Consider the following 16,642-nt stretch of genomic DNA (forward strand, 5'->3'; position numbering starts at 1 on the left):
AGTTTAAATTCACAAATAGATGATATCACAAACCACATTGATTAGTAGAATTTTTACCACAGAAGTTTTACCAAACACAAACAAAAGATGATGAGATAAGGATAATGAGATGGGAGAAAAATCAAAGAGAAAACCAAACGCATGTGAACTAGTGTGCATGGCTTTCAATCTAAATAATGAACAATATCTCATAGCATTCACACTCGCCCATGTTTTTATAAATAATCTATACTACAGCTTAGTCACTGGTGATAATTGAATGCTACTGAGAGTTGTCATTATATTGATGCAAATGACTAAGGGCCTTTTCACACATGAATCTTGAATCATCATTGTAATGATGATTGCAGTAAACTCATCTTTAGAATCATCGGACCTTTCACACACTCACTAAAAAATTGTGATTTAAGTGAAATTTAACTGGAATTCACCTCCAGAGAAGAATTGTAATTCGTGATTGTGATTAGCGTTCGTGATTCTAGTTTGATTTCACGCATGCTAAAATTTGTCACTAGCCTTATTTTTCACTGGAATCATTCAAATTACGATTTTTTTTTTACCGTGTGAAAGGGCAGAAAAACTCACAGGATTGAAAGGCTACATTTTCAAGGAACAGTCAGTTGGGAAAGCATTTTATGTTTTAATCTACTGAAAATCTTGCATTGGTTCAAGTCAAAATTGACAAAGAAAATCCTTAATATTTGCTTCATGAAATGCTTCCCAATACACAAATTCAGGAATGTAAATATTTTAATTTCAATGCATTTAAATTAAGATAAATTAAAATTCTTTTTTTTTCAAGCATCGATACATTAAGTACTTAAAAAGGAATGATTTTCAGCTGCTTCTTTTATCCATTGCTAATAACATGCTCAGCTTGATGTACGTGCATGACAAAGGTTTTTTTTTTTTTTGCATAACAAGCTGTGCTTATGAAAAAAAAATGGAAGCCAATGGAGAACAATATTTATTTTTCATTAAGAAGCTTATCAGAAAATCAGAAAACTGAAGAATGATAACCCCCCCCCCCCAAAAAAAAAAGAGTTGACATAGTAACTTGTACAATAAATAATCAAACTAAGCAAAAATTTGCTGCTCATATTAATTATGTTTCTGACCAGAACAGAACAATTCCCCAATATGATTCCTAGATGAAAACAATATTAAATATGTCAGTCAGAGATCCACCAGCTTTCATGTGTATATGTATGTATCTGTTGGTACAGAAGCTACATGTATGTATGTACTCTCCAAAATAGAGGGTGCACTTCTCTCAATATATGATCAACAGTACCAGACAAATTATTAATGCTATCATGAATAGGATCTCTTCAAAGAGATATCTGTAAACTATGTATGAAACAGGGGAATATTTCATTAACAAAATAGTGATATCCACTAACAAAATGTTTGTAGCTATTGAAATCCTGGCATCTAAATTGCTAATAGCAAAGTTGTCAGTGAATATCAATCAGTTTTTGCTTCATGAAATATGATGAGTGGAGGTAGATGATGGTTCAATGGATTTGGGCTACATGACTCAAATATCACTAATAATCTTTACTGACAATGATCTACAATCATTACATTCTTACTGCAATGTAATCTTTGAGAATTCCAGAAAGGAAGAAATATGTTTCAATCAAAGATTTGAGTCTGTTCTGGTCATGCATTTTAATGGTGGAATTAATTGTCTGAAAATAACTGGGAGATGCTTAAGCCAAGTAAAAAAAAAAAGCCAATCGAAAAACAGATTCATGAACACAAAACTGTTACATGAGGAGTATTTTTATGTGGTATGATCATTTATGTGTAATCCAATACATACATTCAGTGTACATGTGACTCATAACAAGAAGAATAATGATCTTTTTACAGAAAACTTAAAAGCAAATCTTACACCAATTCTTTGGTCCATTAAAATCATAATCAGTATTTTGTGATAAATCAGAGACAATTTCTTTATACATTTATATCTTATTACCACAATACATAAAGGGTAATAAAACAAAAATTGAATTCAAATTCCTAATATTCCATAAATCATTACATGATATATCAAGTATACCTTTCTATCGTTGCCTTTGAGTGATTCGATGCGGCCCTTCTGAGGGCGCCGTATTACTTCATCCTCACTTCTTCCCTGTTTAGCAGCATTGGCCATCACAACATCAGGTACCGCTTGGGATGTTGTACTGCTACTAACAAAAAAAAAATGAAGAAAATAGACTGTGATGAACCTATTCTTCAGTAATATCACATTGTAATATTTCTAAATGTTATCCCTGGTAACACTATGCAATAAACCTCCAATGCGCCACATTTGTTTTCTTCTGAGATGTTTGAGACTAACTTTGTCATGGCTTAGAAAAAAGTTCTAAACTTACGCAATATGATGTAACTGTATGGCAGAGCTATAATTCTCGCTACCCCAAATAGCGATTTCGCCGAGATCCTGAAAAATCCCTGTAATGCGCATTGCATTATGGGATAGCTCTTCGGTATTACAACTTCCTGTTCGGAAGTCCAATGCACTGTGTTGCCATTCAGATCAACAGTGCCATCATGCACAACAACACAACGTCGCTTTCGCTCGGAAAGTTCGTGATCACAACCCTCTCTTTCACGATATAGTTTAACAGCCTTTTCTGCTAAAGTCACTAATTCGCACGACGCTTTCCATTGCACGGTATTCTTCTGTCAGTTAAGATTTTTTTAAGTTCCGAAACTGATTTTTTATCCATTTTGTGGTCGACGAAAAATTGAACGGAATGAATGCTGTATATATTTAGCGTCTAGTCGAATACGATCGTGATGTCAGGCCGGTCGCTAAATGCAAAATTTTAAGATATTCATTTTTTGTTTAATTTTTTAATAACCAAATAAAAACATGAATAAAAATTATTTTCACGTGAAATATATTTTTTATTTGTATTTATAATTCAAATGGAATCAAAACTGACCAAATTAAATAAAAAGTATTATAATCTGTACATATTACGCTGATTGGCATCGATTTCAGCGTGGTGGAAAACTCAGTACCGCGAACCTCGCGCGAGCATGACTCTGAACCGGAAGTGGTGATGACGACCCGACGGAGTGAAAATTATCTTGTCTCGCGCATTATGAGATTTTTGTTCCTATTTGGGGTAGCGAGAATTGCTCAAAACATGATTTCATGTACAAATCCAATGCAAAGGCTGTTTATTAAACTCAATTGGTTTTTATGATCCAAATAATGTCGCTTTTGATTTCCATTAAAAAAATTAATAATTTAAACCCTAGCTTTCTTGGGATCTGACTTGAGGTTTCAGTAATTAATGCATATTCTTCAATGTGTTTGGGATTCTTTGTTTACTTGAATAACTTTTGAATACTTTCTAGCAGTGCATGCTCTCTAAGAAAAAGTGACCCACAAGGATTGGCACTCCTCTCACGAACATTGGTGTCACATATATTATGAAACACATGAAGTGAAAATGAAACATGTTAATACACACCTTATATTTCTAGCTGAGCCATCAGAATCAAATCCATCTCTCAAAGACTTGATTTCTATTCTCAATCGATCCCTCTCTTCAACAACTTTACTCTTCTCTCTTTCAATCTCATCCATTGATCGTCGGATCTTGTCCAATTCCTGAGTCATCCCATTCTGAAAAGAAAGTTTTCAATCATGCAACAAGAAAGAGGGAATTAATACTGAGATGAACAGTATAGAGAGATGTTGACAAAATTAAAATATCACTTAAGCAACAAGGCATTAGCAATGTTCTGTCTCGCCCACTTGAGAAATTAATCAAAAAATATTGTGACTTTTGAGGGCACACAACAGAATTGTATCAAATGTTCATTGTAAAATCACTGGGATGGAATAACATTTGTCAAAAGAGTCTTGCACATAAACTTTAATGTTGACCTCAAAATGACCTTTGACCTTACCATGTGACCTCTGTACACAATTACATGCAGGTCTCCTAAGTACACCTACAACCCAAGTTTGGGTGAAAAATGAATTACGGTTGCGGAGTTATGTGTCATAAGAGAGTCTTGAATGTATAAACTTTAACGTTGACCTGAAAATGACCTTTGACCTTACCATGTGACCTCCAACTGCAGCATTACATGCAGGTCCCCTAAGTATATCTACCATCCAAGATTGGTTGAAAAGTAAAAAAAAGTTGTGGAGTTATGTGTCATGTTTGTGACGGACAGACAGACGTGGTGGGCGAGACAAAAATAGGGTTTGGTTTGAAGTGATAACAAGAGAAACGCCTCTGGTAGTCACGCCTGCATTACATGACTCAATATAGCAGCTGTGCTGACTTTGAAAACAGCTATTGAATAATTATTCACAAAAGAAAACTTTCATATGGTAATACAATACTATGTCCATTGACCCAAAATGACCTTTGACCATGATCATGTGACCTAAGATGTGTGCAAAACAATACTTGTACTTGATTACCCTTATGTCTATTTTTGATGAACTACATGTATATATGGATCTATAAACTATCTAAGTTATGATGCCACTTCAACAAAAACCCTCAACAGGGCAGGGCCTGACCTTTACTTTTTTTAGGGAGCCAGCCGGGCTCCTCAACCACTTTTTTAGGGAGCCCGCAAGGGATTCAGGGAGCCCAAGTTTATCACATTTTTGGGGGGTCATAACAATGGTCAGTATTAAAAAACACACTAACACATTTCCTTGTTTTTATAATCATCAATACCAGGTGTATTATTATTAAGTAAATGTGAGGATTAACTGAACTGAAGAATTAATCTTACAACAATTGACTTTTGTGAAGCCCTTTTACTACAGTAACAGTCTAACATTGGACTTCAGGTTTTATCAGAATGAGATATAGCATTGGATAAGTCACTCTTCCTTCATTCAGTCTTCAATATTGCTCAACAGATTGAGCAAGCAATAATTAATATCATTTGCAGAGAGGAAAATAAAAATGACAAAAACTATTGAAAATGCATTTAACCACTAGAAATACACTTTTCTTTCAGAACCTTCCCAAAATATGATATTTTCATCCTTTGCTCAATCTGTTTCATTGCATATTCAATTTCCACTCAAATGGACATTCATCTCATCCATGATTTCAGAATTGACATCTTTGTTTACATTAAACTCAGCCACAGGCACTAGGAATGCCCAAGAGGCTCATACAATGACCTCCCCCCCCCCCCCCATGGGGACATACCATTGTAACCAAGCAACACAGGCTTAATGTTGAGTTACGAGGTCACTCTCTGTCCTAAAGTCGAGCCCTGCCGGGCCAAAGTTCACTGACCTTAAATGACGTTTGATCTTAATCATGTGACCTGAAAGGCACACAGGATTTTCAGGGGTACATGTACATGGTTGCTCTTATATCCAAGTTTCATGAACTTACCTTATCATCTAAAGCGGACATTCTTTCCTTGAGATGTATCTTTAATCTTTCATTTGATTCAGTTAATAGTTTATCTACTGTCGCTGATAATCTCTTATTGTGTTCTTCATTCATTCTTTCCCTCTCTCTTGCCTGCAAAAATATGGTAAAGTAAATAAAATAAAATATATTCAGTACTAGATTGTTTTTACTCCTTCTTTTTAATTTAAATCCTTCACATTTTTTTTCTTTCAATTCAATTCAATTCAATTACATGTAAATCTATTTTTAAAGGACAAGAATTTCACTTGAATAAAAAGAGAAAAGTCCAACAAAGCATAACTCTAAAAATTTCATCAAAGCATAACACTAAAAATTTCATCAAAGTCGGATGTAAATTAAGAAAGTTATATTGTTTTATTTCGCTTAATTTCACAAAATAGTAACATGCACATCCTGGTCAGTATGCAAATGAGGGAACTCACTAGTTCTTTTGTATATTATTATATGAAATATTATAATTTTCTCCTCATTGTCCTGTAAAACAAAGTTTTATTTCTCCCTGAACATGTTGAATTACCATTGTTTAACATTTAATGGTTCAGTCAAGTTTGTCCTCATTGTCAAATCTGTAAAAATTGAAATATTGTATAATTCAAACAATAAAAAACAAAATAAATAGTGAGTGAGGGTCATCGTCTGTCTCATTTGCATGTAACTGAGTTGTGCATATCATTTTTTTGTGAAAAATAAGTGAAACTTTAAAACTTTCTTATTTTACATCCGAGTTTGATAAAATTTTCAGCGATATGCTAGTTTTCTCTATTGATTCAAATCAACATTATTCTGGGATAGACTTGACCTTTAATAATCATTTAAACATCATCAAATTTTACATTCTTTTATATAGAAGTATCATTACAAGAAATGGAGGGCAACAATTGGGGTTTCTTGCGATTGCCTTCCCGTTTTGTTCTTCTCTCAATTTGGTTTATAATATTTCTCATTCATCCTCTTCTTTCCTCCACCTCCCCTTGTTCTCTTCCTACTTCAGCTCTTTTCTCCTCTCATTCCCTTTCCCCTTTGTCTTCTTTTCTCTCTTTCTTTTTACAATCAACTTCTTATGATATTCTTCCTAAAGTACCTCCTGCTAATTTCCATCTATTTCTAATATCATATTCATATTTCTCAATACTTGCTCTCTATTTTTTTCCTTAAAATTCACATTTTCCTCATTCTCCTTTTACCTTCTCTCCCTTCATGCTTCCTATTACCTACTACCTATTACTCTCTGTATTCTCTACAGATGAACCCTTCTATCCCCTCCCCCAATCTTCTCTAATACTCACCCTTTCTAGTTCATGTTTACATTCTTCTAATTCATTCCTGAGTTGCTTTAGTTTTTCTTCTGTGTTTCCTTGCCTCTCTTCAGCCTGCAAAATGGGAAACAGGGATGGGTCTTTCCATGAAGTTGCGGCATGAATTGTGTAATTTCAGCATAACTCAAGACTGATCATACTATATATTTATTGTTTGTAGGCTTTACATTTGTATTAAAGGCATACATTTTACTGGAAATTTGGGGCCAATTAGACTGATTTTCCATGAAGTTATTGAGCAAAACAGAGAATGCTGTTACAGGCACACAGTGTCCTTGTAGCATCGGGATATTTACATTTGGTCCTAAAAGTCAAATTATGGCAATTAGGTTGACCAACACTTCATACAATATGCACATTTACATGTACTTGTTAAGTCAGGTAGCTACTAAATACCTCAGATTTCCTTTGCATATAGTTCAACAACAAAAATGTCCAAATTGTCATTATGCTCCTCCGTGTCCACCAAATGTGACATTTCCCAATGCTACATGGACACCGTGACAATTCAATAAAAAAATTATTTTGAAATTATGCATAGGAAATCTGAGGTATTTAGCTGACTTAACAAGTAAATGGAGGTATTGTTTCAAGTTATAGTCTGTCTAATTACATTAATTTAACTTTTAGGAGCAAATGTAAATATAACAGAACCTAGACAACATATTGCAATATTTCCACATTGAGGTGAGCATACGTTGGCCCCCCCAAAAAAATTGTTGTATTGGCGTAACCCGCCTGACCCTAAAAATATCCCAAACCGTACTTTTCTTTTCTTCTATTGCTATTGATATAGGGTATCGTGCTGACTTCGCGATCAAATCTGCTGTGTTGAAAACCCGGAAGTGTTGCGGCCAGAATAGCTATTTTCCCAACGTAACATATTTGTTTCGAGTGGCTTCGACGAGAGTATTCTTCGTGAGCACGATAGAGATGTATTTAGTATTCGTGAGCACGCCCAATACCACTTAATATTAAGATATCTACGCCCACATCCAGGTCGATTTGCCCTCAAGACAGGTCGCCCTAGGACAGGTCACCATCCTGTTCGTGAGGGTGACTTGACTTGTTTCCCTACTTGTGAGAGGAGATGCTCTCACATACATTTTAATAGAGCAACCTGTCATAGGGCGGTCTGTCTCAAGGGCGACTTGCCTGGAGCCGCTTCGCTGTATCGCTGTACTAGAATCTGCTGCTCTCTCTAGTGAGTGGAGCCGATCGCTAGTCGCAGCCTAGCACCAAGCGCATGGCCTGGATATCCCTAGACACTTTGCTGGCGAGCTGTTTACTTCAACATGGCGTCTTACACTGTGACGGTCACAGGCAAACTTGGACCTGAAATCCTGTAAAGGGGCCATTCCACAGAGAGCAAGACCGCTGAAAGACCTTTCAAAGACCATGAATTCTGGTTGATCTTTCAGAGGTCTCTCAATGAACCTACAATGGTCTTTGAGGTCTTACACGGGTCCTGACCAATCTTTCAGTGGTCTTCGTGGTCTTCATGGGGTCCAAAATTTTTTGAAACGGTTCAAAACAGTCTTACAACGGTCTTACAGGAAAATGGTCTTTCAGTGTTCTTTCAGCAGTCTTTCAGCGGTCTTTCGATGAACTTACAAAGGTCTTTATAGTCTTTCAATGATCTTTCGGCAGTCTCTCAAGATTTTCGCAGAGATCACTGTAAGACTCATGAGAGATCATTCAAAGATCATTCAAAGATCATTGAAAGACCAGGCAAAGTCCATGGAAAGAATTCTGAAAGATCACTTGTCGCATGAAAGATCTCTGAAAGACCATTGAAAGATCTCTATAGGACTAGTCTAAGACCAGTAAGACAAGAAATATCCATCAGTCTTTCAGAGTTCTTTGAGGGGTCTTTCTGAGCCATTCCACAGAGATGACAAATTTCAGTGATCTTGAAGACCGCTGTAAGACCTCACCAATTTTAAGTCTTTCAGGGGTCTTTCAATGGTCTCCGTTCTGTGGAATGGGGGCCTAGTAAAACCCCCATTCCACAGAGAGCAAGACCTCTGAAAGACTGCTGTAAGACCACGAAACTTGCTTGATCTTTCAAGGGTCTTTCAACGAACTTTCAAAGATCTCCAAGGTCTTTCACGATTCTTGATTCAGTGGTCTTTGTGGTCCTCGCGATTCCCAAAACTTTTTGAAAACGGTTCAAAACAGTCTTTCAGCGGTCTTTCAAAAAAATGGTCTTTAAGCGCTTTCTATGAACTTTCAAACTTCTTTTTAGTCTTTCCATGGTCTTTTGACTGTCTCAAGATTTTTGCAGAGATCACTGTAAGACTCATGAGAGATCATTGAAAGATTCATCAAAGACAAGGAAAAGTCCACTGAAAGATTTCTGAATGTTCACTTGTTGCATAAAAGATTTCTGAAAGACCATTGAAAGCTATCTCTAGGACTAGTCTAAGTCCAGTCAAACAGTATTTCAGAGTTCTTTGAGGGGTCTTTCTGAGCAATTCCACAGAGATGACAAATTTCAGTGATCTTAGAGACTGCTGTAAGACCTTGCCAATTTTTGGTCTTTCAAAGGTCTCCCCTCTATGGTATGTGGTATGGGGGCCTAAGCAAAATGAACCAGTCTTCAGTGATGTTTGTATGAATGCATGTATGTATGAGTGTCTGTTGGTATATGTGCAGATTGAGAGAAGAAAAAAGAAAGGAAAAAAAAAACGCCCTACCTAACCTTTTTTTCAGTGACCCATTACTCCAATACAACAATTTTTTTTTTTTAGGGGGGGGGGGCCTCAGGGTGTGCTTATGCTTCCACTGCGGAGACAGAATCAGCATTTTCAAACGTTGTTTTAGATCACCGATTGCAAACGTGGTTCTGGGAGTGCTGTTTATCCTTCATTTTTCAGAGGCAATATCATGATTTGCTGCTGGCTTCGCATCGTAATTTTCATTGAGCAGGACTAGGTCAAATTGGGCGCGCCATTTTTCGAAAGTTTTTTTATTCCAAGTGTTGTTACGGTCGACTATCATTTAAACTTCGAACAATTTCCGATCTTTTAGTTATTGCATGGAGCTACTTGATATAGAATTTCCACCATGGTGAGGGTAATAACAAGACAAAATAAAGAAAAATTTATAATATATGTAAGAAAAAAAAAGAGACATCTATTTGTTCATGCTACTTTGGCTTATCGCTCAGCGATGTCTCCTCACCATAACTCGTGTCCCAGGTTTTTTGTAAATCCGTCAACATTCATCGTGATGACAAATTAGATGAGTAGTAATAGTGATAGTACTTAATAATTACACATGCAAATGTACATTGGTCATGATTAGAACCAAGGATATGAGAGGTAATTCCGTGGAGGTAAGTCCCTGTTTGAACCATGTGACTGTATTCGCCCGCAGATTTTCATCTCATCTACTTGATATAGAATTTCCACCATGGTGAGGGTAATAACAAGACAAAATAAAGAAAAATTTATAATATATGTAAGAAAAAAAAAGAGACATCTATTTGTTCATGCTACTTTGGCTTATCGCTCAGCGATGTCTCCTCACCATAACTCGTGTCCCAGGTTTTTTGTAAATCCGTCAACATTCATCGTGATGACAAATTAGATGAGTAGTAATAGTGATAGTACTTAATAATTACACATGCAAATGTACATTGGTCATGATTAGAACCAAGGATATGAGAGGTAATTCCGTGGAGGTAAGTCCCTGTTTGAACCATGCGACTGTATTCGCCCGCAGATTTTCATCTCATCGGAATGACCAAATGAAGTCATTTAAAACGTTTACGATCGTGGTTCTGTTTATACTTTCCCAGAAACTCTGATTCTGGTCAAACAACGTTTTGAAACGTACCTTTTTGCAAGTTTACGATTAGCCTTCTGAAACATCGTTTAAATGAAAGTAAGCATGGACGCAACTGTGTTTTGGACTAATCACATATGAAAACGCTGATTCTGGCCTGAAAAGTGGAAGCATAAACACACTCTAAGATTGTTCATACAAACACATGGGTGTCATTGTTTATTTTGTTTTTTTTATGCAGATAAATGATATGCATCACCTGAATGATCATTTTATTGATATACAGGTTTGTTATACAGTTCAGTAAATGAATATAAACAGGGTATCAATGCACACCCCTAGGCTATAAACAATTGCTGATGCGTCTTCCATAGGAATATTCTTGTTCTTTTCTTCTGAGGGGATGTTGCAAGAAAGAGAAGGAAGCTATTCTATTGGCTAATTCAAACTCACCTGAGAGAGTGCAGCCATTCTATCAGCTAATTCAGCTTCTACACTTGGTAATGCTTCAGCTTTGCTTAATGATTGTGATAACCTTTGTTCTGAGGCATCTAGTCTCTCCTGCATTCCTCGCTGTTTATCTTCATACTAAAAATAATAGTGAAAATAAAACAATAGTAAAGCATTTCATCTCATCAGGTATGTTCACTGTCTGGGGCCAATCAGGTGCAAAGCTTTTAGAAGCTCATAACAAATGGGGAAAAATCAATGGTTATTTGTATGAAATGCTCCCAAGTTCTAGCTCTACGATTCAAAAGATCAGGATTTGAACTCAATTCCTTCTCGCATTTAAAGGGGAAGTTCACCCTGAGGAAAGGTTTGTTGCAAAAATAGCACACACAAAATATAATAATAAATATTGGTGAAGGTTTGAGGGGAATCAATTAAATGTTGAGAAAGTTATTAGAATTTGTTTTGGATTTGTGACGTTATAAACGAACAGCTGCCCCATATGTTATGTAATATAAAATGCATAAATTTCAATTTTTTAATGGTTCGTGACGACTTGTTTTTGTTTTTGTTTTAGGAACGGGTGTTGAATGCTTTGTCTATTGATATAGTGAAGTTACAGTAAAAAGCATTTTCAATTTTCTGAGAAATGACATTTCATTGATTTTTTACCATTCGATATGTAGAAAAGCAGCTCGCATATAACGTTAAAAATCAAATAATTAGAATTCTGATAACTTTTTTATTCTTTTGATGGATTTTCATCATCAATATTTTCTACCGGTACTATTTTTTCTGCTATTTTACAATAAACTTTTTGTCAGGGAGAACTTCCCCTTTAAACAAGCTATTACGGATTTGTCTTTAAAAGGAATTATATATAATATACAAAAATATTATGTAAATATAAAGATTTGATATAACATTTTCTCAGTCTCTCTCTGTTTGGTTTAGGTTAAGCATTATATTTGCCAATGTGCTGTTATCATACAGTGTATATCATATTTTCCATATGGGTTGGCCTCTGAAAAAGTTTTTAAAAACTTGACAATAGTTTGATGTATTTTTTCATATCTCACAAAATATTAAATACGATGTAACATCCATAAAAATAAAGCATTAATGATACAAATACATCACAATAATTCAATTCTGAACCTGCTGAGAAAAAATGGATTAACCCCCCCCCCCCCCCACATACACACACAGACAAATTTCACCTTATGTATTCTATGATTTTTAATCTTTTTTTTTTCATTGTTTTTTTCAATGGAAATTATCACAGACCATTCAACAACTAAATTAAACCCTAAATTAATTAAGCTGACCAATTAGAATGAAAAATAATCACTTTTATGAATGTCATATCCCACAGACTTTGAACACAAAATATAGAAATGAGCAAGCAGTCTAGTGCAACTGGAACATAAGAACCATTGAAATACAAACCTGTTTAACGTCAGCCTCTCGACTGGCTAACTCAGCCTCTAATTTATCATTAAGATCATGTAGAGATGTGGTTTCTCGCTGGGCATTTAGATATCTCTTTTCTAACGTAGCTATACGTTCCTCCATATCCTCCTTCTGGGCCATGGCCTACATGAAACAAGACATTAATGATACGGAATTATCAATATCACTTCATCATCAACTAACATACTGTCTTATAAACAGTCATCTATTAAACATCATATTAAAACAAGTCATTACTATTATCAATAACCATCAAGAAGACAATCATCAGGGCCATTATTATTACCACCATCACTATATCGTCATCATCAACAACATCACCATTTTCATTGTGAACATAATCATCTTCACCACCACCACCACCATCATGACCACTGACACCATCATAAACACTTCAAATTTTCAAATATTCTTTTGGATCACACTAAAATACCAGAATTTAATAGGATGATTTTCAGATTTACAACTGACATTCGGATAAAGTATTTCCAATACAAAGTTTTCAATAGAATTGTGTTTTTAAATGATATTTTATTCAAACTAAAGATCACCAATACTGAGTGCTGTACATTTTGTTATACTGTAAAGGAAACAATTGAACACTTCTTTTACTTCTGTAATTTTAGTAGAAATATTTGGAGTAAAATAGAAACGTGGATATCATCTCCTACGTTTATTCTTAAATTTACTCCACAGAATATTTTGTTTGGATATAAAGAAAAGCGAAATGATGCCCTGAATTGTATTATCATTTTAGTAAAACAACAATTATATTTCTCGAGGTTGAACAAGACTGTACCTGATTTTAAGAAGATTAAGAAGGTAATACAAACTTATTATTTAGATGAATGTTACATTCATGATCTGAATGGAAAAAGGAAAGTTTTTGATTTGAAATGGAGTATGTTGAAACATTTGTTTGAATAATGTTATAATTTGACTTCTGTAAACGTGTTCTTTTTTTGTAAATAAACTTGCCCATTGGGGCAAAAGTATGAAAAAAAAAAAATAAACACTTCAACTTCAACTTTTTAACTCCATCAGCTTATGAACATAGGCACTATATCATAACCTTCACCTCCCCCTCCCCCCATATAGTATCTTTCTTACCTCTTTAGCATCCCTTTGATATTTAGCAGCACTCTCCTGTGCTTTGAGCATCTCTTTCTGAGCCATAGCAAGACTCTCCTCTAGCTCTGCAACCCTGATGTTAGCATCCGTTACCCTAATTTTAGCCTGACCCAACTCATGATTCTGTTTCTCAAGAGTGTCGCGAAGCTCGATAACCCTACTAACGTCGTCATCTGGGTCAATGGACCCATTTGATAACCTCTGTAAGTACAAATCAAAATAATCATCTTAATAGTATTAATTGCACTTTATACACATATAATGTACATAATGTTATATCAACAATAATACAATATTTAACCAAACCAAAATCCTCCTGTGCAGGTTGATAGGAAAGACTCTGATAAAGACAAAAAAACATAAGCCTTGTACTTTAGGTAGAGTTACAAGCTAATAGAAAAAAAAATTAACAGGACAATTCAGGGTATCAATAGACTTCAATAGATTGTCATCTAAAAACTGGACAAAATTGAATGTAACCCCTTTTTCAAGAAAAAGTAAAATGAAATTGCAAGAGTTGGCATGGTAGCATAGAGGTAGAGCGCACGCCTTATGAACGGGAGGTCGTGGGTTCAATCCCTGGCCAAGTCATACCAAAGACTTATAAAAATGGGACCTTCTGCCTTCTTGCTAGGCGCTCAACATTTAGATTGGAGAAGGGTAATATGTTGTTATGCAGGGCCTGCTGGTAGAGCAGTTTCCTAATTGAAGTGTAAATAAAACGTTATTATCATCCATTATTATCATCATCATTATTATTACGGAAGATGTTAATCATCGTGGTAGGTTGAAATCAGAGTAAGAGATAATCTGTAGTCTCACGATGTGGCAAACTGAAATTGCGACATTTCGACTGCACCTGCTAGTCTTCGTCAGGCAATGAAGTGGACACTCGCTGCGCGCGGACGTCGGGGAAATCCCGTCGGCTGCAGGCGGCGTGGGAATTCATCATCATTATTGTACAACGCCTACTTAGTTTGTTGTACGCAAGCTAATGGGAGACTGGATGTCAAACATTTGTAGTGTAATTGCACACACAACGCACCATCCAAAATGTACCGTTACATGGCTTTAGGAGGTGACGTCACAATACCATTTAATTCATTGCGCTCAGTAAAAAATGAAGGTGCAATACGCGAATAGCCTGCCTGCTGGCTAAATGCGCAATGCTGCCCAAGGTCATGTGCGCTTGTGGGATTTTGCTTTTCGCTTTTAAAATCTGTTCTCCCTTTTCAATAGATTACTGTAGGAAAAACTCTAGTTTTTTCATATTTTCGCTGGATTCCAAGGTGTTGTACAACACAATTAGCGAATAGCAAATATTCATATTCGTGCAATGGTGCGAGATTTTGCATTCAGTGAAAGAAAAAGACGCTCTATTCAACTTGTTAGCGGCTAATGCCTCGTTGAATAGAGCATCTTTCTTTCACCTCATGCGAGATCTTGCACCATCGCACTGATGCCTATTCACTATTTGTATATTATTACATCTGTTGTCACATCACAACTTGCTATGCATTTTTTTACAACATCTTCGTAAAATGTTTGAGTAAAAGGGTTATACAATGCATGGAACTGCTAAAATCATTTCACCACACAGTCACACTATGAGAGAGAAAAAAGTGCAATTGTGCACCATTCCAATAGGGGCTTCTTTTTTTTGGTGCAACTTCGCACTGTAAAAATTTGTACACCTTTATAGGATGTAGGTAGCTTAATTTTACACCCATTAAGAGTGTAATGTACCCTTTAGTTTAGGGAATAATTTGTACTTTTTTAACAAGTGGAAACAAGTCCAAAAAGGCACACGTTTGCAAATTTCTTAAACTTAAGGTGCAACATTCGTCTATAAGTGGGCTTTAGCAAAACTGAAAATCATATATAAAAACATAAATATGTTCCCTGTGGTGTTTGTTTCTCACACACTTTATGTTCTTACCTTTGTGTTGCTAATACTGTGAATGGTATCTCCATTATTGAGGTCTTTGTGGTTTCCATTACCTACTCTTGAGAGCTGGTCTTTTAAATTATTATTCTGCACAAGAGAAAATGAAACAATAAACTTTTTTTTTACAAATTTGACACAGATTCTCCTCAAATTTTTATGTTTCTATAATCCATGCAAATGTATTGAATCGAATCAAATTTAGTGAAACCTCATTGGCATCTGCAAATATTATAACACAATATTAAAAACACATATAATTTAAGGAACAACAAATACCCCCCCCCCCCCCAAGGCCAAAGTTAATGTTGTATAAATAAAAAATGTTATTTCACTGGGTCCTAAGCAATACAAGCTTTGCTTTTAATTTAGGTTCCCCCACTTTTGTTATCTTTTTTGACAAATTATTGTTAATTTTTCGATTTTGTGTAACTATTTCTTGATTGATATGTATTATTGTCATATATGATTTGTTATTGTAAACGAAAGTGGAAAAATAAATTCAAATCAAATCAAATCAAAGTTCATTGACCTTAAATGATCTTTGACCTTGGTCATGTGACCTGAAATGCACACAGGATGTTCAGTGGTACTTGATTACTCTTTTGTCCAAAAAAAAATTTCCAAGTTTTATGAATCAGTTCCCTAAACTTTTAAAGTTATGATGGTAATAAGGTCCTTAATGCTACAGTCACATTTCCCCTTTTTTTATTCATTTTTATTCAAACCACCTATATGTAGCTGGTAAAAAATGTTAAAACGGCTGTTTTTTAAACGCCATACGGCCGCTGTAGGGAATATGTGACTGCGCAACTGCATAGACTTCCTTTGGAACCTTTGATCTTCTTCTCTCTCTTTCTCTCCCTCGTATTCTTTTTTATCAATCATCCCTTTCTATTTCTCATCAAACAAACTCCTTTCTATTTTGCCCGTTGTTCTCTTACTGAAAGAACATTTTAAAAAGCACATAAAGTTGAACTTTATATCTCATTCCAGATGAAGTGCACACTAGATCCTTTGAACTTAGAATGATCCCCACAATGTGGTTTATAAGTGAATCTAATTGCTTCCAAATCTCTCTT

At 35.4% G+C, this 16,642-nt stretch overlaps 1 protein-coding gene across 1 annotated transcript in view; it reads right to left on the reverse strand.

Moving 5' to 3' along the window:
- The window catches only part of LOC135155463 (liprin-alpha-1-like), a 65,594-nt gene extending 49,183 nt beyond the window's left edge, over positions 1-16,411 (reverse strand). Inside the window, exons 1-8 of the mRNA XM_064104438.1 lie at positions 15,555-16,411; positions 13,595-13,816; positions 12,461-12,607; positions 11,015-11,149; positions 6,740-6,823; positions 5,412-5,543; positions 3,501-3,655; positions 2,069-2,201 (exon numbers count right to left, since the gene is read on the reverse strand). Coding sequence (XP_063960508.1) covers positions 2,069-2,201; positions 3,501-3,655; positions 5,412-5,543; positions 6,740-6,823; positions 11,015-11,149; positions 12,461-12,607; positions 13,595-13,660 — 852 coding nt within the window. The 5' untranslated portion in view covers positions 13,661-13,816; positions 15,555-16,411. The remainder of the gene's footprint in view (positions 1-2,068; positions 2,202-3,500; positions 3,656-5,411; positions 5,544-6,739; positions 6,824-11,014; positions 11,150-12,460; positions 12,608-13,594; positions 13,817-15,554) is intronic.
- Between the last annotated feature and the right edge of the window lie 231 nt (positions 16,412-16,642).

This window comes from Lytechinus pictus, chromosome 9, assembly GCF_037042905.1.
Source record: "Lytechinus pictus isolate F3 Inbred chromosome 9, Lp3.0, whole genome shotgun sequence".
Taxonomy (NCBI): Eukaryota; Metazoa; Echinodermata; class Echinoidea; order Temnopleuroida; family Toxopneustidae; genus Lytechinus; species Lytechinus pictus.